The sequence below is a fragment of the Lathamus discolor genome, chromosome Z, assembly GCF_037157495.1.
Source record: "Lathamus discolor isolate bLatDis1 chromosome Z, bLatDis1.hap1, whole genome shotgun sequence".
NCBI classification, from domain to species: Eukaryota; Metazoa; Chordata; class Aves; order Psittaciformes; family Psittacidae; genus Lathamus; species Lathamus discolor.
The window spans coordinates 35,491,345-35,517,061 of NC_088909.1; the positions used below are offsets into that span (position 1 = coordinate 35,491,345).

Genomic DNA, 25,717 nt, shown 5'->3' on the forward strand with positions numbered 1-25,717 from the left:
TTTAAAAGATATTTGCTCAATGTGAGTTTCTAGCCAGAGAAATTTCAGAATATCTCCATTCTTGTCTCCTTCCTTCACATGATGTTTCCATTTAGTTCACCACTCTTTTTTGCTTGCTGCTGACTCTCCTCTCTTATCACAGAAACATTATCTCAGGTGCCTGAGTTAATTTTCTAAAGGCTAATACCTGGGGATGAAGATAGCAGAAGAAATCATCTTCCATGACAGTGTCAGTCCCATAGAACTCCACATATACAACAGGACAGGTGAGCACTGGGGACTAAGCTGGTTCTTAGTCAGGATGGCAAGTTCACCTTACCTACATCCCGGTGACTGGGGTTTACCTCTGAGCCCTAGCTCTTTCTTCTGTGAAAGCAATAAAGACCTTCCCCATCTTGAAGAACACCTTGCAGTCTAGTGAGTTCTAAGGAAGAAGCATCCATTGTTATTACTGAAGACATGCCCTAGTGCCTGCAGGGATGGGTATCACCTCTTTAGCTGCCAATGGTACAAGGAAGTTAGCTGCTTTCCAAACAAATGGTTAATTTTGCTGCTACTTATCAAACGAGCAGAAAACCAGTGGCTACTCAGGCCCAGGAGGACGAAGAGTCTTCAGACATTGTAATTACAGGGTATCATAAGCTCTCCTAAAATGCAAATGGAAATACAAGTGTCTCTGTGAGCTAATGAGCCCCTAAGCCTCAATTCCAACTAGCAGCTGCTTATCACAATTTTAAATCTGCTGTGCAAAAGAGCCCAGAAACACAGCTGCATCTGAAGCATTATTGGAGTTGGAGAACTGATGCAAAGAGAGATGGAACATGACCTAGAAGAGTGGCTGGAAAATTTTCTAACTGCACACTCTTTAAATGGGCTAAACAGCAAATATTTTAAAAAAGGGGAGAACAGGGCTTTCTGCTGCCAAGAATAAATGGCAGTGGCTGCAAGAAACAAGGTTTAAAGGCTGTCCTATAAAGGGAAGTAGCAATTGATGGTTGTAGCCTGGGTCTCCTCACGAGTCTCAACACATCATGGTTCTCATCAGTTTTCTTGCCAGCTGAAAATAGCTCTACATTCATGTTGAGATTTCTGCCATGCACAGATCTCAGTTTAGGCCAAGACAACAAGAGAAAAGGGGCTACAAAAGCCTGACAAGTTCCAATTTCTTGTGTACAAAAAATAATAGAGCCCCAGCCCAGCAAAGGAGCCACACATATGTTTCATTTTAGTCCATGTTTTTTACCTTAGTGATGACCATGGTGAACATTTGAAACATTTCTTTCAGCTAGAAACTTGGTTAGAGTCTGATGGACCACAATTGAAAGCATTTCCAGGTTATAGCCACAGATCATCAGCTGGCATCACAGGAACCCCAGTGATTTTCATTCTCTCGTGTGAAACGTAAGAGTTACTCAGTTATTCAGCTTAAGGAGAAAGTCATGCCTTAAGATCAAGTTAAAACTTACACTGTTAAGGCAAGAACCAACTGTTTAGGCAAGAACCAACACAACCTCTAAAAGCTGATGCTTGTCCCTTTTCCCTCCCCCTTTAAGTCTGCGGCAAGGCTGATAGACATTGACTTACAGACAGACAGAGAGATTGGGGGAACACTTAGCAGCATCCAAATAGCTCCTTGAAGTGTTATTTGTGCTTACTGCCAAAAAATAAAAACCCCACAAAACACCTAAAACAAAAAACCGAAACCCAGCTTCAAGCATGAAAGTTAAAAAGAGAGAAGACCACTAACAGAGAGTAATTTGCATGCTCAACCCTTTGCTGAGTGCCACACCTCAAGTGTGACTACCATTGCAAATAGGACAATCTAATTAATCCTTGAGTCACATTCTGTTTCTTCCATTTGTGAACACCAACAACCAAATTTCCAGCTATTCAATTTTGGAAGGACAGAACAGGTTCACTTGTTTTGTGAACTCAGTGCACTGTTCTCCAGCACAGAAAGAACTCTTATCCCACCACCATGTAGCCAACATACACACAAGGGGACACTACATTGGCCACAACTGCTGAGAAATCACTCCTAACATGAAAAAAAGAAAAAAAAACAACAAAAAAAAACCCAAGAGATTAAATACCAAAGCTTCTAGAAGAAAGCTCAAACACAGTCCCAGGTCAGCACATACCTGATGAGTTTAGATGCTTCTGCATAATTGCAGACAGAATTAAGAACAGCTGCCTGCCTCATTAGGCTGGAAACTTGAAGTGGTGTCAGACTGGTGGGCATATTCAAAATGAATGTGCCACTTACAAATTTATGCCAGTTACTGTTATTCAGGTAAAGTGCAACTGTGATGAATTGAAAGAAAGAGGGGCAACATATCTGATTCACAGCAGCTTTGGGCAACTGTTCAAGGGACATACTCCCAGCACACACCCCTCATCTCTTTTTTCAGTTCCTGTAAACCATACTTCTCTTCTTGAGAACATGGCATCTCAGCTACTTTCCGCCATATCCTCACCTTTCATCTTCATTATGCTGGCACTGTGCAAGTTCAGCCCCTTGTTCATTCTGACAGGGGTTCTGCATTTATCTCAGAAGCATAACTGATGATCCAGTCTGGAAGAACAAAGGAAAACCAGGACTATTACCATTGTTGCTCCCACAGACCACCTACAGGAACATCCATCATCTGTTTGCCTTGTCATATATGTTGAGTTTGCATTCACGTGGCTAAGAGAACCAAAAGAAGTGTACCACTTTCTCATTTTCAGTCCTGCCCTGGAGCAGGTTTCTAGTTGTGCTGCACTGTTTCCTTGTGTGGCCACACTGTTAGTGGGAAGGTGCAAGTACCCAAAAAGGGCAGTGTGGATAGTGAAAGCATAAATCATAGAATCATAGGATAATTAGGGTTGGAAAACACCTTAAGATCATCTAGTTCCAACTCCCCTGCCATGGGCAGGGACACCTCACACTAAACCATGCCAACCAAGGCTCTGTCCAACCTGGCCTTGAACACTGCCAGGGATGGAGCATTCACAACTTCCCCGGGCAACCCATTCCAGTGCCTCACCACCCTTACAGTAAAGAATTTCTTCCTTGTATCCAATCTAAACTTCCCCTATTTAAGTTTTAACTCATTACCCCTTGTCCTACCACTACAGTCACTAATGAAGAGTCTCTCCCCAGCATCCCTATAGGCCCCCTTCAAATACTGGAAGGCTGCTATGAGGTCTCCACGCAGCCTTCTCTTCTCCAGGCTGAACAGCCCCAACCTTCTCTGCCTATCTTTATATGGGAGGTGCTCCAGTCCCCTGATCATCCTCGTGGCCCTCCTCTGGACTTGTTCCAACAGTTCCATGTCCTTGAGGACACCAGAACTGCACACAATACTCCAGGTGAGGTCTCACGAGAGCAGAGTAGAGGGGCAGGATCACCTCCTTTGATCTGCTGGTCACGCTCCTTTTGATGCAGCCCAGGATACGGTTGGCTTTCTGGGCTGCAAGCGCACACTGCCAGCTCATGTTCATTTTCTCATTGACCAAATAGACTCATACAAACCATATCCTGGAACCACTTTCAATTTAACAGCTCCAATCCTACTTTCAGTTTAACCGCTCCAGTCCTAACGCTAGTGTGGGCCACTTGGACACACCTTGGAGCAGAAAGTCTGCTGCCTCCTTGTGCTTTCAGCTTATCACTGATTTGCCCAAATGTTGTGGCTGTGGATGACAATTCCCACAAGAGACTCTGCAGGGAATTTGTGTGGTATCTGGCTGACTTCCAGCTTTGGAATTGAAAACTGTGTGAAAGGGTCTTTTCCTTCCACTTCACCTACCTCAACTTCAGATTTCTCCTCCAATACAGAAACACTCCCCGCAGTTTCAGAAAACTCTCCTGCTTGTTGCTATGATCTTTCTGGGTGACTGGTGTACATGTGCAGCACTGAAAAGTTGAAGGGAGACAGCGCATATAGAAATGGCTCATGCCAGTTATGTCTTCCTTTCCATCAAAATAGAACGCAGTGTCACTGAAATACATGAGACTACATCCACGTTGCATCTTGCATACTGAATTAAGGCTCAGATGACTCCTGCTCTAAATACTACACTTTATGAACAAAGCCTTCCTTTGAGAGGGCTTCCATACTGATAGAATGCTTCGGTTTGCTCAAGAAAAGAGGACCAACATCCATCAAACCAGACTGAGGAGCACACAGAGAGAGGTAATAGCAACAATGCTAATGTGTAATAACCTGTTCCTTGCACTTATAAAGGAGGTAATATATTAGAAGACATAACACAGATAAAACTTGATTTACTGGATGAGTGTAACACTTATCACAAACCTCATAGATACTTTACCAGAAAGATTATCTAAATTCTAGAAGATTAGGGGCATATCTCAGTTCCAGGATACTCACAGCTCCAAATTCTGCTGTTAGGATACCTCCTTATTCCTCTCAAACCCTTCTCTCATCTCTCAGCACCTTTCCTTGTCCCATTTGTCTACCAAGTTTAACAGGCGCAGGCAAAGGAATAGAAGCAGTGAAGCTATAAAGCTGACTTCTGGTTAGCAGGCATGAAAGCAAGAACAGACCTTCTTCTTTTTGTAAACATTTCTAGCTAATCTAAATTGGGTCTCTAGCTGTGACAATTCAGAACTTTTTCCCAAGAAGACAATCCTAATGGGATCCATCTCAGTTGATATGGGCATCCAGTTAAGAAACATTGCCTGTGTTCTCCTGAAGGGAAACCAGTGTCTCTTGGGTCCCTTAGAAGATCACTTCATGTTAATTCTTTGAGGGGACCTCAGAATCTGACGATCAGCTGTGTTAGTTGTATTCATCAGTATGTTTGTAGAAGCAACAATAAAAAGGCTCCTGGAGACCACTGGTATTGCTTTGTTAAGTCTGGAAGATGATGCATAATTGATTTGCTGTCAGGTTGGAAGGACGTGCTGCAGGGAGAGTGCTCTGAAAGGTCTATCCCTCATTTTAATTAATCACTTGAACGACAGCATGGACACTCATTCCATTGCTGCAGTAGTGTAGGTGTAAACAGGGTAAAGTAAGGAAGTTAGACATCCATGGCTTGTTACAAGACAGAGTACTTTGCATTACCCAGGGAAAAAAAAAACACATAGCTTTCGAGCACACCAGCCTTCCTACAGTTCTTTATCTGGATGCTGGAGAGTTAGCAGGGCAAAATTAGCATTAGCAATGCACTTAAATAATGGCATAAAACAGGATGGGTGCAAAGCCAAAGCTGTCTACCAAAAGACGAATATTCAAGCGCACAAGTACAAGTATGCTTCCCACAAGGGAGTGTGGATCCACCAGCAGTTCTGTCAAAAAGGAGGTGACAGTGATATAGACTATTGTCATAACTAAGGCATGGAAGACACTAGAAAAATAAGACTAGATTAGGCTTTGTTCTGCCTCTACAATTATACAAGATAAAGATGAGATGGAAATCAATGCAGTGTGCCAGGAAATAGCTCATATTGCAGATTAAGGAGAAGAGCTACTAAATACAGCTCTGCCTCATCCTGACATTATGTGAGTATATCAGGCAGCAAATCATCCTGATCTGAGTGATTGTGTTCTGTGGAAAATTCTTAAATGACCTTCACTCTGTTCTTTTCATTGGTGGCCAGAATATAACCCAGTGCTGTATTTCATCTTTCTCTAGCAAGGAACTAACACAGATCCTGCGAAGGACTTCATTATCACCTTTCAGGCCAGAGAAGGAACACATGCTTGCTCATAGGAAGAAGTTGTAAATGTTCCCCAGAGGTGCTGAGATCTGCTTTTGGAAAAAACATTTTTAAAATGTTACATAATGAAACAGTCTGTACTTTAGTTGTGTTACTTCCCATTGTCAAGCTGGTTGATCTGTCAGAGTGCCTTAATGAGCTTGTTCAGGAGCTTCAGCACTTCAGCTGGAAAGTTACACAGATGAGTCTGTCACAGGTTAATTAAGCTGAAGTTTAGTTTAACGATAAACAGATTTTATGGCAAATACTTTCTTTCACCAAAACCAGTTCAACTCTCTAGATCCTTTGATGTCATGGTGGCTGACTGATTCGCAACACACAGCCATGTATCTGTGCTTCTGTTTATCTGTCTGACACAGATCGAGCAGCAGTGAAACCACAGCACCATTGGGTTTTGGATAGACCATCACAGCTGAAGTCTAGCCTACTTCTGCCATGACACTGCACTGGAAAACTAAAGGCTGTGCCCCAAAAAGCAGTAAAGAGTGTCTGTCCAGTTGGTTTCCTCTCACACATTTGTGGCTACGGGCACAGTCTTGGACGAAAAGCATGCTGGGTTCGGGCACACAGTCTTCACTCACCAAATGACTAAATATAACCATACTGATACACATACAGGTTGCTACAGGTATAAGCCAGACTGAGCTGGTTAAAAATCAGAGGCTTGCTGACAGTGTTGAGAAATTGTCTAACAATTAACAGCCATTTGGGACCAGAGGTTAATGGCATGCCATAAATGAGAGCTAAAGCCTTAGTAGCTCTGCTTCTGACAGGGGAAGAAGGTGATGGTACACAGAGAGGAAAAAGCTCTCTGCTCACAGCTTCTGTTCCCAAAGATGCCTCAGAGGTCCGGAATATGTTATGAAACAGATGGGACTTCCCATGTTACCTGTGAAAAATTACATAGCCCAACAGACCAGGAAAGGGTAGGCAATTTTGCCTCATTTACCAAATTGGCATGAGCTTATGGCCACAGAGTCAGGCAAAAGTCAGCAAAGTCCCTGAGTGCCTTATTACAAGTGTAATATTACAAGTGTGCTTTCTACCCTTGAGCAACAAAGAATGCAAGGTTAGGCCAGCTTCTCTGAGGAGAAGATAAATTATGCCAGTACTACTCTCTCCTCCCACTGCCCCAGTGTGTGCTCCCTGCAGTGTTTTTGAGGGCATGGGAGTAGATTTGAGAGAGATTAAAAAAAAAAAAAACAACAGACAAACAAATCAAGAAACCTTGATCTGTCCAACACAACTTATTTCTTATTTTTCAAGTAACAGTTACGGCCAGTTTTAGTTCATGCCTTAATGAAGACTGACTCATGAGTTGGCTGTCTTGTAAAGGCTTTGTAGTTAAAGAGAATGGGAATAAGAACCTTGTTTAAATGAAAGCACTGCTGAGGGTTTTGTATTTCAAGCCAGTTACCTCTTACCACTTTCTCTACTTGGTTCTCCAATTAAAAGGTTAGCAAACATGAACAGCGAGCATTTGCCAAGACATAAGGAACCTCAAGTCTCTCTGCTTAAACGCTGAACTGAATTTAACTCCCCAAGACTGTCAGTGATATGATCAAGGCAAGTCTCTGATTCCCTGGTACAAACTTGAACATGGAATGAAAATTATGGGGAACTGTGGATAATAGGGATTGTTTACTCTGAGTCTACTCTCTACAATAAATACAGTCAAGGAAGGGTTCATACATGCTCATAGGCAATGCCCTATACAGCAATCAGACTCTGCAGTTACTGTGTGCACACACCAGTGGGAGGGACAGAGAGAACACCTTCTCAGCAAGGTGAGTATAGCAAAGCCAGTCTGGTGATTTTTCTGTGTGGCAATGGACACATCTAACAAATAGAGGGAAAATGTCCTCTCAGCACATTATGGCTCTTCAAAAGGTGCAATGGGTTTTCTGGGAGAAGAGATCTGCTGGAATTGAGGTTGTGGGCAGGGTCCATCAGCTGTGGCCCATGATGTAGTACACCCAGCAGCAGTAGAGGGTACCCTGTCACCATATGAACAAGGTCCCTGCGCTTACTGCTGGAAGCTCTGAAACATTTCCTACACATAAAGGAGATCATTCTCTCCCCATTCTAAGTCAGGATGTGCAGTCAGAGCTTGTTCAGCCTGGAGAAGAGAAGGCTCCAGGGAGAGTTTAAAGCAGCTTCCAGTGCCTAAAGAAACCAACAATCTGGAGAGGAGCTTTTGACAAAGGCCTCTAGGGGCAGGACAAAGGCTTTAACCTGACAGAGGGGAGACTGAGATGAGACATTTGGAAGAAGTTCTTCCCTGTGAGGGCGATGAGGCCCTGGCACAGGTTGCCCAGAGAAGCTGTGGCTGCCCCATCCCTGGCGTTGTTCAAGGCCAGGTTGGACAGGGCTTGGCGAAATTTGGTCTAGTGGAAGGTGTCACTGTCCATGACAGGGGGTGGAACTGGATGGGCCTTAAGGTCCCTTCCAACCCAAACCAAATCCATGATTTATTGTTTCTCTCAAAGGTCACCATGCTTTCTTGATAAAGCCAAGGCAAGGTCTTTCCCAGGGGAAGCTGCACATGCATGCCCCTAGTACAAGTTACTACAATTCCACAGTGAATCCAATTCATCACAAAATTACCACATCATCATGAGCAAAGACAGGACTAAAGCTCACTGGCTGAATGTCTCTGATAGCATTAACCCCTACATGCTCCACTGGCAGTTCATACCAGCTCTTTCAGCAGCACCATGGACATACTAGCCACGTAATCCATAGTTGCTAGGTCTAAGCAGCAGCAAGTACCAGAATCTACTCACATTGTTACACGGAAGAAGTAGCAGCAGTCCAAAGAAGGGAACAAGTTTATTGGCGGAAAACCAGAGTGCTGAGCCCTCGGACAAGATTGCTTGTTCCATTTTCTCCTTCCCACTAACGTCCTCATAAAAGAACACCAGGAAGAACAGACCCTGACAAGTGGCTTTAGTGCTATCTTAGCACCAAAGTAAAAACAGAGATAACATCCTGACAGGAGGGTTCACAAAATGAATTAAAAAAGAGTAGACTGCAACATACACCAGTGTCCATGTCTGTGTAAGTTAGCCATTGAGAAAGGGCAGAAAATTAATCATGAAATTCAAAATAAAAGCATCTAAGATAATGTGTAAGTGTACCACAAATGCTTTCAAATTTCAAATGGATCTTGGACCGTTTGAAATCAATGTGGCCTTCCCCTTGATGACAGTCATCTTTAATGCAAGTCATCTTTTAGGGCCTTCAAGGCCTTCAGATTACATGACTGGCTTTTATCTTCTGTGGTATCGCTGATTAATTTTTCCCAGTGGAGGAAAAATCCCCTACAAAGACAAATAGCACTTTATTTTTACTAACTCTTTGAAGATAGAAGACTGTGATCTTTCTCTTTTGCTCTAAGTGAGATGTACTTGGAGGAGACCTGGCTCTTCTCATAAATGATGAATTCAGCCATCAGTTTTGCATAGTATTTCACAGAATATTTGCATAATTCTTCCTTACTAGCCCACTACTCCCTGATACCAGGAAGTTCAGCATAAACACAGGAAGAGGGATTTTCCCAGGCCCTTCTCCCTTAGCTCTTCCCAGATCCCCTAGGAACTTCTTTAAGCTCCACAGTATCAAAGGCAGATTTTGACACAGGTAGATGCTTCTTTCATGTGTTGCTGAAGTAAAATGAGAACCCAGGCAGGAAACGAGATTGTCTGTCTCATACTGCATAGAACAGACTTTACAGCTCTGAGACCACTTTCAGAACCTGAAGTAGTAAGTGAGCAGCAAGACAGTACACTAGAGCTCAGCTTGGGCAATGTGACTTTCCAGAGCAGAAATGGGCAGTCTTCCTCTGTTCTGCCATCAGGAAATACATTCACAGCATCAGCTTTCCACACTGTCAGGGACAGAAATAAGAGCAGGATGAATGTGCAGGTGGCAATGCTATGAAGGCTGCTCAGCTGCGGGTGATGCAAAGACATGGCCAGAACACTTGCTAAACATCCAGCCCAAAGAAACAGAAGGTAGTCCTCCCACCACTTGGAGTCCATGCATAAATCTGGTGCTGGGTTCCATCCACAGCTTCATCCCTGCTGCAGATACCTACCCAGAAATATATACCTGGGAGTACAGTTTGACTGCACATGTCTTCAGGCAAGGATTAAGGGCTCTCATTGGATCCTTTTCCTCCTTGAACTTGATGGGAAGAGGAATTTTACTTTTCAGGTTGTCCTGCACTGAACAGATTTGCTTTTCTTCTGCTCCCTGAGGTTTAAATGAGAGGAGAAAAAAGAGAAGGAAACAAATACAACACCGAGCTGATGCTCAGTTTTGATTAAATACAGCATGCTTTAGCATGGACCACATGTTACCTGGCTGTCATGTCCTTAACGTAAAGGATAATTCTATATTTAGGATGGGTAGTTTTCAGCTGGATCTTGGTCACATCCATGGACTTTACCTGGATGACTTATTTGTCCTAATGCCTCTGATGGTTTATTAGAGAATTTGCAGGCACACCAAAATTACAAATAATGCACAAGTGTAAACATGTTTTATGTATTTACTTCAAAAAAGTATCAGCCTCACATTGTCACTGCATTTGCCAAAATTTGGGCGTCTTTTGGATTTAAAGCTTATTTCAAATCTCTTACTTGAAATTAGACCATTACCTTTTTCTTTTTTTTTAAATTACCATGAAATGCTCAACTTTTGCACTTGCCTGCTGCTAGCAAACGCTATTGTGAGATACCTGTCACCCAAAACTACTAAAACTAACGCTTGTAACTTAATTTCCAGCTAACCAACAAGGCAAAAAAAAAAAAAAAAAAAGAAAAAAAAAAGAAAAGAAAAGAAAAAATTACTTTATCAGTTCCAGACTCTTTACATCTGCTTTATTCCCAACTGTAACACAACCTGTTATAATGGAGTTGCAGTTTAATCAACTAAGTGGGCCACCCCGTGAGGAAAAGTAAAAAAAAAAAAAAAAAAGAGAGAGAGAAAGAGAAAAAAGAAGACAGAATCTAGGTCACTCTGTTCTTAAGACAGCAAAATAGATAATTGCTTCACTCCAAAGCATCCGTGCTGCACTTGGGGTATGTTTGAGATCTTATGTAAGTAACACCATCTCTGGCTAGCCAGTCTCCTAATAATGAGCCACAAATAGCTTTTCTATGCACAATCAGCAGCACTAGATCTGACCCATCCTTTTCAGCCTGTGTAGAAACACAAAACATTCCAACCCATGAGATTCTGGAGGGATTTTTGTGAGATTTTAAGGAGAAAAGGAAGAAAAACCTTGTGATCATTTTACTCTCATCTACAAGGAATTAGTAGAAATGCTGCCTTCAGCTGCTGTAGACTGACAGATCTCTGTCAAAAAAAAAATAAAAACACTCTTAGAGCAGCTGAAATTTGTGAATTACATTATGCTGTATCACAGCAGTGCCTGTGAGGTCTCAGGACCCTGTTGTGCAGAATCAAGCCCTGGGTTTCACTGGTCATGCAGAGCTTGTCTCTGTTGGGCTAGATTAGTTCAATTGCTGTCTTTCAATTTTAATTTCTAAGTACATAAAAAGACCTAGTCTTTTACAGGACATAGTAAAATGCATGCTAAACTAAGACCCAAATAAATACCAGACAAACAACCACTTAAAAATCAGCAATTAGACAGCATGTCTACAAGTGAGATAAAAAATAATGGGTGTTCTTAACTCAGGGTGGCCAATTCACAATAGCTGGCTGGAGTTTAAACAGCATTGAAGCTGACATAGCCTGCATTGGTAGGATTCAAGATGTGAAGGAGTTAAAACTGTAGTAGCTTTGTCTTCACTGTAGCTGGTGTGGAAGCAGAACCTCATGTCTGTGGTCATGATTGAGATGATGGGTTTTGCTCACCTATTTTAAGCAACTGCTAGTGCAGCAGCTAGCATAGCAAGAATACATGTATAGTGTCCTTGAAGAACTGAACTGAGGTCCAGGAGGAAGCAGTACCACCTGAAAAGTTTTACCAGATAGCAGTTTAAAAGCAAAACCAGAAGTCCCAATTGAGTGTGTCAGCCAGGGGGCAAGTCATTGTTTCCATGTCAGGAGACCTCAAGACACATAACCAGAAAAGGGGAATTGCAGTGGCATCCCTGCTTGGTCACACAAGCAGAATGTGATGGCACCTTCCTCTTCCCTTCCAGAAGCCAACACTTTGCTATGGCAATGACCTGATATTTTACTGTCTGCTTATATGCCCTGACTGAAGGTTTCCTTTGGGTAGGTACTCCTGGAGTAATTCAGCAATTTTAAGGAGACTTGGGTGGACAGTTATCAGCCTCACAATATTACAGGAGGCATTTGAGACCAGGGGATTCAGTCCTGCATATAAAACATGCCTCTTTTCATGGGTGTTAAGCCAGCATAATGCATCCTCCTGAAGTGCCTACTCAGGTAGAGATTTAAGTCACTGGAATGTGATCCTAAGTCCAGGTTATGGCCAAGGTAGAGAGAAGGAGCATAAAGTGAGGAATGTAAACTGAGTCTAATAATCTGCCATCAGAAGTAAAATAGTAAATATTCGTACTGAGGAAGACAGAATAGCTTGTTCTCTGACAACTGCTGAAAATTGTAAACTGTGTGTAAACTGTGTAAACTGTTCCAGGTAAACTGTGGGTAGCATTTACAATGGAGGGAAATTCTTCCTTGTGAGGATGGCGAGGCCCTGGCACAGCTTGAGGAAGTCTAGTAGAAGGTGTCCTTGCACATGGCAGGGGTTTGGAATGGGATAAGTTTTAAGATCCCTTCCAACCCAAACCATTACATGATGATTACAAGATTCCATGACAGCTTCATGCAGAGGGGCACACTGCTGCTTCCCACTGAGCTAGGCCAGACCCCTGTATCCCATCAGAGACTACCACATATTATAATAACATCAAAACTAAACATAAAAACTAAACCCCTTTTAAAGATAGTTTTGTTATTAGGACAGTCTTTCAACTGAAGAGTAAAAGACATTGTCTGCTTTCTATAGGGGTGTTCAGGATACAGAGTTATTTCCTGCCTCACTGTCCCTGTATCTCTGGGCATACACAAATACACTGATTATTTGAAACCTACACGAGACCTCACTTCCATTTCCCCCAGACTCCCCCAGCACCTTGTTCCACTTGTCAGAAACTCTCTTCTAATTCCTGACTCTAGTATGTTCATGGCCAATTTATTCACGTTATCCTTTTACCAATATTGTCCTTCACCATAAGTAGGTCTTCTTTTACTGCAGTGTTTACCTCTCTCATGTGTTTAGAAAGAGCAGTTGTTTCCCTTCTTAAATTTTTCCTCAGCATTTTAATGTATCTCCATGTAATTACAAATTTCCTCTTTTATGCTCCTTTTCATCTGTCACAGTGCAGCTGGGCTGACATGGAACAGGAACTGCAGATATTTAAACTGTAAGAAAAATATGGAGGAGAAACTTATAATTGTTGCAAGAAAAGTGTTTTAAATATAGATAATCATCATCATCATCATCTTCATCATAAATAATAAAAGGCAGATTTGTCTATTTCTAACAGAGACTATGGTTTTTCTAAACACTCTCCCAAGCAGTTTTACTAGCTGGAGCCGTCCACAAGAGCAGCTATGCTGATATGATGGCAGTTGCCAAAACTTCTGAGTATTTTCTCCTTCTCCTCAATTTTTTGATTGTTTGTATTTTGTTTGTTTGCAGTTTTTTTAAATAAGATTTATTTTACTTAATTGAAAAATAAATCTGGAGAAAACTACAAAGAGGAATAGATTCATTCACAAAGAACAAAACATGTACCCAGTAAGAGCAACATGTCTATCAGGGGAAAATAGCATCCATACACTTAACTCCAGCAAAATAATAAGTGCCTGTTAAAGATTAAAAATATGTCTGCTTGGATATAAAATCATTCATGTTTATGAGGGGTCTCTTCCTGATTGCTGAGAAAATACAAACTGTGTATTTAAAATATTTTCACAGGAAAAAAAAACCACCAAAAAACAACCAACAAAACCAACCAACCGAACCCTCATGGTTTAGTAAAACCTTTCCAAAGACGTCTTGCAAAATAAAATTTTAATTAATATGTGTCTTTTCAAGGAATTCCATGGACACATATACTAAGAACAGGGACTTGAACAGAGATCAGGCAGCCACCCACAGTTGCTGCCCCTTCAGGGGACATGCAGAAAGTCTCACACTACATAGAATCATAGAATCCCAGATTGGTTTGGGTTGGAAGGGACCGTAAAGCTCATCCACTCCCACCCCCTGCCACAGGCAAGGACACCTTCCACTAGACCAGGTTGCTCCAAGCCCCGTCCAACCTGGCCTTGAACATTGTCAGGGATGGGGCAGCCACAGCTTCTCTGGGCAACCTGTGCCAGGGCCTCACCACCCTCACAGGGAAGAGCTTCTTTAACCTAAATCTCCCCTGTTTAAATTTGAACCCATTACCCTTAGTCCTATCACTGCAGTCCCTGATAAAGAGTCTCATGCAGGGTGGAAGGGAGGCAGAATAAACAAAAAAATTTCACTCCCAATAGCAAGCCAAGGGCAAACTTTCAAGTCCATTAATTACGCATGTTCAGCTCTGCCAAGCACCAAGAAGCAGAATAAGGAGCGACTGAAGGAAAAGGAAAAGCTATTCCCTTCCAATTAAGAGAAGGGCACTGTTCAGGTTCTTTCAGGTCACATTTGGCTCTGCCCGGCTTTGTTTTCTGTGGAAGGGGACTGGGAGAAACACAATCTAACCTAGAGACTAAGTGACATTTCCAAGCGCACCCAGGGTTCAGCAGCTGGGACAACCATCTCCTACTCAATTACCTTAAGCACAAGGTTCGAATTTCTTTTCAGCTCGTCAACTTTGCCTGTGCTCACCAGCAAAAAGAGAAGAGGTGGATCCAGAGACACAGAGACATGGCAGTTCAGCTAACCTAAACATTGACACACATGGCTTTGCCATCCTTATTCCTTTAATAGATGTGTGCCTTCGCTTTTATTCCTCCTATTATCTCAGGAGACAGCTCCACAATTCCATGCTTGGGTTTCTTTGTTTCTTTCCTGATTTCCCAGAGAAGATAATTATCAAACATTCAAATCCTGCATTCCTGTTAATGTTGCATATTTGACATTCATTCAAGGTCAGTATCACTGCAAATAAGCCACAAGACTCAAATCATGCTGCAAAAACACAAGTAATTGCTGAGCAGCTTTGTTCTTGTAGGTAATGGCAAATTCAAATTTTAAAAAAGATGCACATCAAAGTCATCAGATTAAATTTAGTGTTTGCATTAGTGCATTTCTGCAGTGACAGCATCTACCCAATTTGGAATCAGCTCATTTAAAACTGCAGGGAGGGAGAAGGAGGGGGGATCAATTCTCTAATTGCACAGTGTTATTATCAATTTGTCCCTAGTAGAGAGACACAATTTGATGAAGTATTTTGTTTCTCGTATGCACTGTGATTTGTACCAGTGATAAGATCACCAGTAACCTTGGCCATGTCTGTAATTGCAGTGATCACCCTTTAGCAAACCACACGGTTATCTGCTCAGTAATTTGTGGAAATTCTCAGCCTTCTTGGCAAAGCTCTATATCCTGAGACATGTACCCCAACCTGAACCCACCAAAGAGAGAAACAGAACTGACTGTATCCAAGCTCTCACTATCAAGCCATAGGTGAGAAAGTCAGACAGCCACATAGTTCTCAAATACATTATTTAGCAAAAGTTCAAGGTTCTGTGGAGCCTTGAGCAAGCACTTGATTTCAGCACATGGAATGAGTATACAAAGGCAGTGCAGAGTTGCTGTCTCCTAAAAAGGAGTGTCCGAGGTTAAGCAGGGTGCTGCTTGCCCCACCACTGAAAGAGGAGATTCAGAGAACTTGGAAGAGCCTCAGCATGGTGCATCTGCAGCTGTAGGAAGTGGGAGTAGAAATTCTGCAGCTTTGAGAGACTCATGCCCCATCGTCACCACTTTATGAACCATTTCACCTCTCCAGGAGCCTGAGAAATGGTGGATTCCCATTATTGAGAACACTAGAACCTGCATCTATCTCTGAGTCTCATCACCAGCCTCTACTCCCTCTCTTTCCTCTCTGAGCATTATCATATAATGTTCTAAGATGGGACCATGATGCTCAAACTGAAAAGCATTCCATACAGCCCTCTGACAGGAGGCAAGCCAGTGCCAACACACTGAAGATCTGTCCCTCTCTTTCTTCCAGCCTTTCGTCCTTACTGCCATTCCTTTTCCAGGCCTACACAACAATTTGGTGACCTTCAAAAACTGCTGGAGAGCTTTTCATCTCCATGCAGCTGCCATGGATATCTTACTGCAATTTCCCATGCAAACATCTTACTGCTAGAATTGAACTCTATGCTGTTGGCCTTTGGGTTGCTTCAGAATGAAAGAAAGATTCTTGTCTTCCATCAGAACAGGGTGCCTGTCTTCCCTTCAGCACTTGCAGTGATTAGTTAGCCCTTTTAGGGCCCTGTATTACTGCAGTGCTAACAAATATAAACAGCCAATACACTTTCAACTTCACACAGCAAGATTTCTAACCCATGTAGCCTCATGGATTTGATTTCATCATCTTATTTTCACTTCTAATCAAAGCACAATGCCCTGCCATGTACATCAGCATTCATATACAACAGCCTTCTCTAATGGCTGTCTCTTTGCCAGCACACAAGCAAGTGAATAGGCCTCCACAACTAACAGCCTAACAACAGTCTGAACTTCTATCTCCCCAAGGACCAACACAAAGGCAAACCAGTAGCTTGTATTTTCAGAGTCCCATTTTGCCAGAAAGGTCTGAATAACTATAATGCGTCATGTACTAGACTCCTGACTAGCTCCAAATCTGAGGCTGCAGATAGGGTTTACCAATGCAAAGCAGGCCAAAAATTCAGCACTGACAAACTCTGTGCCAAAAGTATACATCTGGGCAAGAAACCGCCATTTTTCTCTGCCCCCAAGAGAATCAGCTTCAACCAGGGAAGACGCAGAAAGAGAAAAGCCAGAAAGATTCAGCTGTACAGCAACAGATGTTAAAATGAAAAGTGTCAGAACTTCCTTTGAAATGGACAGAGAATCAAAGAGAAGCATCTTTTGTTCCTCCATGAAGAAATACTAGATAAACTCCATAATACATCATAGTGCATATGAAATTTCCTTTCTTCTCCCTTTCTCCCCTCTCTGAGAGAGAAAATTTCCTGCTTATCCTTGTAACTGCACTCCACGCAGGCTCTTGTCAAGCAGATGCTCAGCAGGAGAAATCTTAGTTAAGCTCTTTGTGGCATATCTCTACTATCAGCAGGCTGAAGGTTGCTCATTTCATCCAGGAATACTAAATAATCACACTCTGATCTCAGTGCCTGCTTACAAATAAGACAAGCATAAGTAAGTTCCCAGCATACACAAGTGAGAGCATCTGTATAACAGCAACAGGCCCAATGGAGGCAAGCAAAAATAAAAGGAAAGTTTCCCAAGAAAGGTACAGGAAGAAAGGACCTGGGCAGTTTTCCTCCTTCTGAGTTGGATCCTAGATGGAATAAATCATAACGAGCATCACTGTAGCTGTTTCATCAGTATCATCTCCACAGTTGGTGACTTGCTTCCTTGAAAGACATCTTTCTCTTTGGTGTCAGTGGGAATCCCTGAATAACTAAGCCCTACGGATTGCTATTGGAGGATCTGCCATCAAATAAATTAACAGGGAAGACCTAAGGCTGGTATAGATTAATCAGCCTTTAACAGCTAAGTGCATCTATGTTTTGTTTTTCTGGAAGCACTGAGTCACCTACATGCGATTTTGCTTTCTATCCTTTCCTCTGCCACAGACATCATGATTATACTCAATCCAATATCTTAAAGAAAATCTGTTTTCCAGCAATATACATTAGGAAGAAAAAGGCTTACAAAAACATTCCTTGTGAAAAATGTATCTATCAGATATCAACACTACATCTTCATAATGTTGTTAAAATACATACACTCAAAGCATTGAAGAAAAGAAGACCCAGAAGATATTAGATCAACAGCACAACCATACTAGAAACCAGGGCTGCAGAATTCATCTTATACTCTTATTCACTTTAGAACTGAATAGTCTAAGATAATACAGTTCATAGATATGTGTGATGTATATATAATACAATATATTCCACATAACATAGTGGAAGAGACCTTAAATTGTCATCTAGTCCAGCTGACTTCTTTAGAGATGACCAAAAGTTAAAGCATGTCATGAAGGGCATTGTCCAAATCCTTCTTCAACACTGACAGGCTTGAAGCGTTCACCACCTCCCACAGACATTTGTAGGGATGGGGCATCCACAATTGCCCTAGGCAACCTGTTTCAGTGTCTCTAGTGTTTGACCACCATTCCAATAAAGAAATATTTTGTAACATCAAATCTGAACCTCCTGTGATGTAGCTTTAAACCATTTCCACATATCCTGTCACTGGGAAGAAGGGATGAAATCCTCAGCCTCTACTTCACCTCCTCAGGCAGCTTTAGAGAGCAACAGGGACACCTCCCAGCCCGCTTTTCTCCAAACTAGACAAACCTATAGTCACAGAATCATAAAATCAGAGACTCACAGAATCACAGAGTGGTTTGGGTTGGAAGGGACCTTAAAGCTCATCCACTCCCACCCCCTGCCACAGGCAAGGACACCTTCCACTAGACCAGGTTGCTCCAAGCCCCATCCAGCCTGGCCTTGAACATTGTCAAGGATGGGGCAGCCACAGTTTCTCTGGGCACCCTGTGCCAGGGCCTCACCAACCTCACAGGGAAGAACTTCTGCCTAAGAGCTCATCTCAGTCTGCCCTCTGTCAGGTTAAAGCCATTCCCCTTGTCCTGTCCCTACAGGCACTTGTCAAAAGCCCCTCTGCAGATTTTTTTCTGACCCCTTTAGGCACTGGAAGCTGCTCCAAAGTCTCCCCAGAGCCTTCTCTTCTCCAGGCTCTCAGCCTGTCTCCACAGCAGAGGTGCTCCAGCCCTTGAAGCATCCTCATAGCATCCTCCGGACTATGAGTCCTCAGCTGCTCCTCACAGGATATGCTCTCCAGCCCTTTCACCAGTTTTGTTGCCCTCCCTGGACCCAGTCAAATACCTTAACATCATGCCTACATCGTGGGGCCTAGAGCTGCATGCAATGCAGGCAGAAGTTATCTGAGAACAAAAGTAGATGGGCCCCCCACATTTACCACTTAGAGAATGGGCTGGAGAACTCCTGTCTCATCTCTGCTTCTTCAGTCTATGTGTACCTGACTGCAAAAAGGAAGACCTCATGTATCACAGGTTTCAAGGATTATAGGCAATAGAGACGCCAGAAGTAAACACCATCACTACATGTTGGCACTATAATTTGCCATTCTGCATTACAGTTTCAGTCCTGCTCCAGAACTTCATACATTAACATCAGCAGCGGCACATGATCTATGTGGTGCATGAGGTCCCAGAACAGGAAAGAGGCTCAGCAGAGAACTGCACATGTGAGAAACAAGAGGATGAGTTGGAAGAGGAGAAGAAAGAAACCACTCTGTTTGTTTCACTGTCTATTCCATCCTAGGCACGTCTATATTGCCTCTGACTGCACTCAATCTCACTGACTTCTCTAGCGAAAATCAAGGACTTCATCCTGACATCACAAGCAACTAAAGTAAGGCAAATGTAGCAGCAAAATATACACTTCACAAACCACAGAGAAGCCCACTGCTAAGGTGTTGTCAAACACTAGTACAGCTTCCATTCAGGCTTAGCTGGCATTCACACATAGTCACACATTCATTAACATAAGCTTAGCACAGGGGCTGTTTTTTCAGAGCTTATGAACCGTGACTTCAACCCAATCATCTTCAGGAAGGTTTAGATCCCTGCCTATCTTAGGGAACAAGGGCACTTTAGGCTCTCTTTGGACTGTATTTTGTGGTATGCCTAGCTGAATCAAAGCTGCCAGTAAGCAACATGAAGTAGGCAGTCCCCCCTTGCTGACATCTTCCAGATGGCAGTATAGTTTTGCATTTGTCTTCTGCCTGCAGTATTTTAACAATTATTATGAACCAAACCAAGTCACTGAATCCTGACAGATAAAAAAGTGAATGCTAAGCTGTAGTCTTCACTCGAAGCTGCAGCCAATAAAACAGAAACTTATACCTGCAATATAGACCAGTGACTATCTACCCACAAACTCAAATGAAGCCTCCCTCCTGATGGAGCTTGCATTGCACAAAGAGTTCAAGGAGTACAGGTAGTATGAACACGAAACGTAGAAAGTACCATTCATCTGCATTATTGTATATGAAATGAGTTACATGATTTATCCACAGGCTAACATTAGGAAAAGTCACTAATTAATGCAGACATCCCAGCAAGACACGTCTCCTATCCATGCCAATAAAAGGAGCACATTAAAAGGCCCCTGCACAGCATCATAGAATAGAGTTAGAGCTATTGTGTGTTCTGTATATCCATATCTTCACAGAATGGTATGCACAGTGCTAGATTCTGCCCTAAGAAATCTCTCTCTCTCTTCAACCACATCATGATCCCACCTCAGACAAATCCTACTCACCTCCCCATAGGCTTTCCTCTTTTTCCATTTCAAAATGACTAGAGACCCTTGTCCCCCAAGTCTCCCAGTTATAGGATGACAGCTACCAGATCTTCATGAACTTTACTGTCTTCTACTTTGGTCCCTTTTACCTATTTGTCCAAGCCACCAGTGACAGAAGAACTGAGACAGTGCAGTATGACAGGAGTATAACACAGCTGTTAACACAACCTTTGTTTTCACAAAAATCTATAAAGAAATAAACAATTCCCAGTGAAAAACACTATGGCTGAATTCCTCCAGGTCCTCCACTACCAGTTTTTTCCTGCAAAGTTAGACACCTTGGTCATTATGAGAGTGCTGCAGAGGTCTGCTCTGGCTTGGTAAAGAGCAATCCTAATGTAAAACACAATCATTAAATCACTCTGGTTGTCTTCATTTAGTGAACTGTCACAGGAACAGTAAAGTGACTGATCACCCTTGCTGCATACCTATGTCAGTGTCTGCTGGTGTGACAGGATCAGTTACAAAATACCCCTTTGCTGTCCCTTTTACTTTTGCGTAAGAAGTCACAATTGAAAGCCTCTGGGTTTCTTCTTGCTACTTTCTTCTTGCTGTCCTACACAGCTAATAACCGTCATGACTGCATTGTATCTCTGTAGCTTCTGACATTGTCAGACAATAAATGAGGTGACTTTCAAACAGGGTGTTGAAATGTCTAAGGAGCACAAAACAAGCCACGGAAGCAAATCGGCCAAATGAGCTCATATTTTGCACAGCTTTTCCTCAACCAGTCTCCACTGCTAATGATAGGGACAAGGATTTTGCCTTGAAGGGGACAGGGATTTGCAAAGACACATTTGAAATGGCCAATTGCCATGCAGATTCTGCTGCCAGTATGAGCAGCAAAATCCCAGTGCAGCAGTATAGCGGAGTATGGCCTTCCACTGCACAGAAACAGATGCCCTTTAACAAGTCAGGGCAAGGACACATTCTTCTTTCACAACACAGTAACCTGCAAAACCGATTTCAAAAAATGCAAATTTTCCAGTCACACAGACTTCCAAGCCAAGCGACTCTACATGACATAACTGCATATCTTTGCTTCCTAACGTAGCCCACTTACCTTCCAAGACACACTGACTTCTTCTTCTCTGACTGGCAAAACTCCAACGAAAACCAAACCTGATTCCCTTGTCTCTAATGGCACAGGACAACGTCCTCCAGGATAGCTTCAAAGACAACAGGAGAACTCCCACAGAAATGTTCTACTAATGAGTGAGGAGGTGGGAAAGCAATGAAGTTTTCCTCCCAGTACATAGTCTAGCCACTCTATTATGGCAAAATCTGGTCCCAAAGTCCACATATACTTCAGAGCCCTGTACAGCCTTGTCCAGCAGGAAAGCAGAAAAACACCCAACCTGCAAGCAGTTCTCAGATACAGGCTCTGAGCTACCATAAGCTCTGATCTAGGCCCCACTTTGGTGCTGGATGCTGGGAAGAGCAAATGTCATGACCATAATGATTATACAAGGAAGCTCATTGGCTTTTGTCGTGGCTGACGTAGTGCAAGGGTTAAGCTATCATAGCTGAAGGTGATCTCCAAATGATATCTGTAGCAAGTCTGATTCTCTGTAAACTGGACCTCACTGACAAAATTGCAGTATTTTTTGTTTCTTCCAGGGTAGCCAGAAGAGATTCTGAGAATTGGGTAAGAACTTTCACACCATTCAAAAAATCTCAAGCAGGCAGCAAAATGAATTTGGAGATGTTCTGGGAAAAGCCAAATGAAACTGAAGTCAAAAAGCCACAAAATCCACAGGAAGATCTTGCTGGAAGTGTGAATAATGAAAAAGCCCACTAGCAGATCACACCATGTATCCTAGCCAAAGCAAGCCTGTTACCCACCAGAGGTTTGGTGCTTTGCTCAGTTTGAGCATCTCCCCGTGGATGTCAGAACCAGCAAACAAAAGGGTTCTGGCCCCATAATTGAGGAAACTGCAACCTTTAGTCCTTATCTTACTGTGCCAGTGCAGCCAGACTGCATCAGCTTGGGCTTTAGCTCCAGTGGGAAACAAGGATCCAAAACTAGCTTTGCTTTCCATGGTCTGTTTGCCCTGGGAGATGTTATTTTTCCTCTTAGAAACTATTTCTAATTTAAAAACAGGTCTCTGCTTAATGAATGAGCATTTCCTGGATTTTACCACTCTGCAGAGACTTCTCATTTATTACGTGGGCAAGTTCCGGACACATTAAGTCGCCTGGCAGAAGAGCTGGTGCCCTGGACAGCATCTTAACAGATATCAGGAACTCAGACTTTGCCTTCTCAGCAACTCCTTTTATGATGCCAATCCTGACTCTGGCATGCAACATTATGTTAGAATGAATGTCTGCCCAGGGTGGATGTTAAGCATGGGCAGGCACTGCTTCCAGCTCAGGTTAGAAATTAAGCTGCACAAAAAGGCATGCACCTCAGCCATTACTGCTCTGCTGCAGCCATTCTCCCCTGCCTTTAACTGCAGGCTCTAAGCAGTTATTTCACCTGGTGGATTCACAGATCTCCAGCTGCAGTGGCTGTATCTCCAGTTTGTAGGTACAGGTGGTCATTTCTGTGCAAGCAGTAGTAAACAGTGCAAAATCTACTCTTCCCAAAACTATTTCTCCTTCAAAACAGGTCCTGGAGAGTAATGAAATGTAACACTGCTACCATGCAAACTGCTGTCTTCTCACATAGATACCTCCATATCTAGCTATTTTGTACAATCAAATTAGACCTTTTCTTCTCCAGTAGAACCTTCCCATTCAAAATACCCCAGATAAAACTTGGGTTGCTTGTTCTAGTCTTAACTGTGAGAACATTGCTCTCTTGGTGATAAAAACAACAACAGCAAAAAAAAAACAAAACAAAACAAAACAAAACAAAAAAAGCCTCAAACAGTTCATTTGCTTTCAAGGATCAAAATCTTGCTCCCATGCCATGGGAGAGAGCCCTGCAGTAAATGCTGAAGCTGCATATGACATCCGTAGAGTAACACTATGCACAAAGTACTCTCACAGTCCCATGACTCTACAGTTTCTCCAAAGGAAAATCAATGAAAATCAATGAAAAATTCACACATGAGGTACAGTACAAGAAAGGAATGATCAGATCAACCTCAGTGACTTCCTCTGAGGCCAACTATTCCAGTTCCCAACAGCAGCCATCCTTCAGCATCATGATCGCAGTGACAGCCTTGCTTGGACTGCATGTTCAGGCCAAGCAGCACAGAAAGGCAATGTTAACTGTGGCAGAACAAAACAATCTCATCCCCAAATACTTCTGCATTGTTTTCAGTTTCCCCATACACATACACCATTGCCTTTTCTATTTCCCACCATTATGTCAAAACAGTTAATCACACATGGAGGGAAATATGTCAAAAATGTATTTGGGGTTAGCCCAGAATCCATGTATGGTGCATATGTGGGGGATATTTTATTAGTATTTAATCACTGCTTATTGCAGTGATTGTCTTATTAAAAATAAATCTCTAAACGCCATGTACAAACATTTCTGCACTGTTTTTTGGTCAAGGTCTGGGGGGAGAGGGTGAAAAGGAGGTGCATGCGCATACACAGAATGCTACCCTTTCTTTGGGTTTACCCTAGCTAAAACTTTCTGCAGCCTTTATAATTCCCATCTCATCAGTATGACATGAAGCAAGGCAAGACCTGTGCACTATGGAGCAAGTGAAGTGTCAGATGGGGCATGACCCAGGCCCTGCACACCTTGTGGTGATCTCTCCCCTGACACTTTGTTGTCTGCTTGTTGCTGCCCTCTCATGCCCAGAGCCTTCAGACACTTGGCTGTGGGATCACGAATCCGTGAGAAGCATGTGTTTCAAGACAGCTCTTCCAGCTGCAGACCCTTACAGAGACTCACAGGGACCCTCTCTTGCCACGATGCAAAGGGAAGGGGATGGAAGGATGGGAGGCCCCTCTTGTGCCAACTGCACTTACCTCCTAGAGCTTGTTTCATGACGAAGTCCATGACAATGGCTTAGCGGTGCTGCCCACCTTCACACCTCAGATGCACAGGGATCAGGAGTCCTTGAAGGGCACCCTGCAGAGAGGCACAACTGTAAGAGGAATGGTTTCTCGAGAAGGAGAAAACTCTGATGCCTGGTCTTTCTCAGTTTCTTCTCAGTCTCACTTTTCTCCCCTTGTCTGGGTGCAGGCAAGTTTCCAACCTGCCGTACCTGCAGACCTTGGGTTTGCGGGACAAGGCACAGGGGGAGCAAAGCTGGATGCTGATGAGCAGGGAAGAGGGAGGAGGAGGAGGGAAGGGAACACGGGAGTGATCCTGGAGGAGCCGTGTGATGCTCCTCAGGGCTTCTCTCCTGCAGGCGGGAAGGAAGGCGTTAAACCTCTGAACTTCCTCGTTTTCCCCTCCTGCTTGTCGCCTTCTCGGTTTACCGAGGTCCATCTCGGGAGCCGCAGCTCCACGGAGGACCACCGAGGGGGCGTTTGAAGGTGAAGCATCCGCGAGTGCCGGTGGGGGAGGAGGGATAGAGATAATGGATGCGGGGAAGGATCCCGCACCTTGATCCCTCAGAACCCTCTCCCCGGCTCAACGCCAGCGAGGGCTTCACCTCCTCGGGAACACCCGGGACGGCTCAAGGTTGACAAGGCTGGGAGCGGTGCGCTCGCTTCGGCGGCTGCTCCCCCGCCCGGCACAGGCACCACGGGGCCCGCCAGCGCCGGGGACGACGATAAGAAGGGCTTCCCCATCCCTGCATGCCCGCTGCCGCTCCGCACACCGGCAAGGCACAACATTGTACGGTACAGCACCGCACGGTCCATCCCGCCCCGGAGCCGGTACCTCGCTCGGCGGGCGAGCGATGTGGTGAGCTGGGATGAGCTTTCCTGAGCTGGGATGAGCTGAGATGAGGCGGGCCGGGCCGATGTCAGGTCCCTGCGGCAGCTCCGCTCCGGTCCTACCGGCTCCCGTGCGCTCAAGGGAAGTGCCGGGGAAGTTGCGTGTTCGGGGATGAGGAGAAGAGAGCGCAAAGGAGTCCAGAGCTGCTCCCTACTTTTCCCCCCGCGCCCCTCTTTTTATCACAGGACTTCCGGACCATCCCACCAACACGATCCTTCCTTCCTCCTCCCCTCGTTGCGGGAGCCGGGCTCCATCCCTCCCCCTGCCCCCGGCTCCCCCGCCCCTTGCCTGGGCGCTCCCCAGCCCTTCGGGGGGTGCGTGTGCTCTCTCATGCACACACACCCCCAGCCCCATCCCGGGTTTTTGCAGAATGCCCAGCTTTTCTCGCTCTTTGCCGGCAGGGAAGGAAGGGAGGTTGCGAGCGAGCTGATGCTTTCTGCAATCGCGTCCTTGCATCTACTCGGGAGTCACTGTGTGTGTATACCAAGGGACAT

At 43.8% G+C, this 25,717-nt stretch overlaps 1 protein-coding gene across 1 annotated transcript in view; it reads right to left on the reverse strand.

The window, feature by feature from the left end:
• Positions 1 to 25,404, reverse strand: part of LOC136005647 (complexin-1) — a 106,288-nt gene extending 80,884 nt beyond the window's left edge. Inside the window, exons 1-2 of the mRNA XM_065663296.1 lie at positions 25,167 to 25,404; positions 24,305 to 24,407 (exon numbers count right to left, since the gene is read on the reverse strand). Of these exons, the coding sequence (XP_065519368.1) occupies positions 24,305 to 24,335 (31 nt within the window). The 5' untranslated portion in view covers positions 24,336 to 24,407; positions 25,167 to 25,404. The remainder of the gene's footprint in view (positions 1 to 24,304; positions 24,408 to 25,166) is intronic.
• Positions 25,405 to 25,717: the final 313 nt, after the last annotated feature.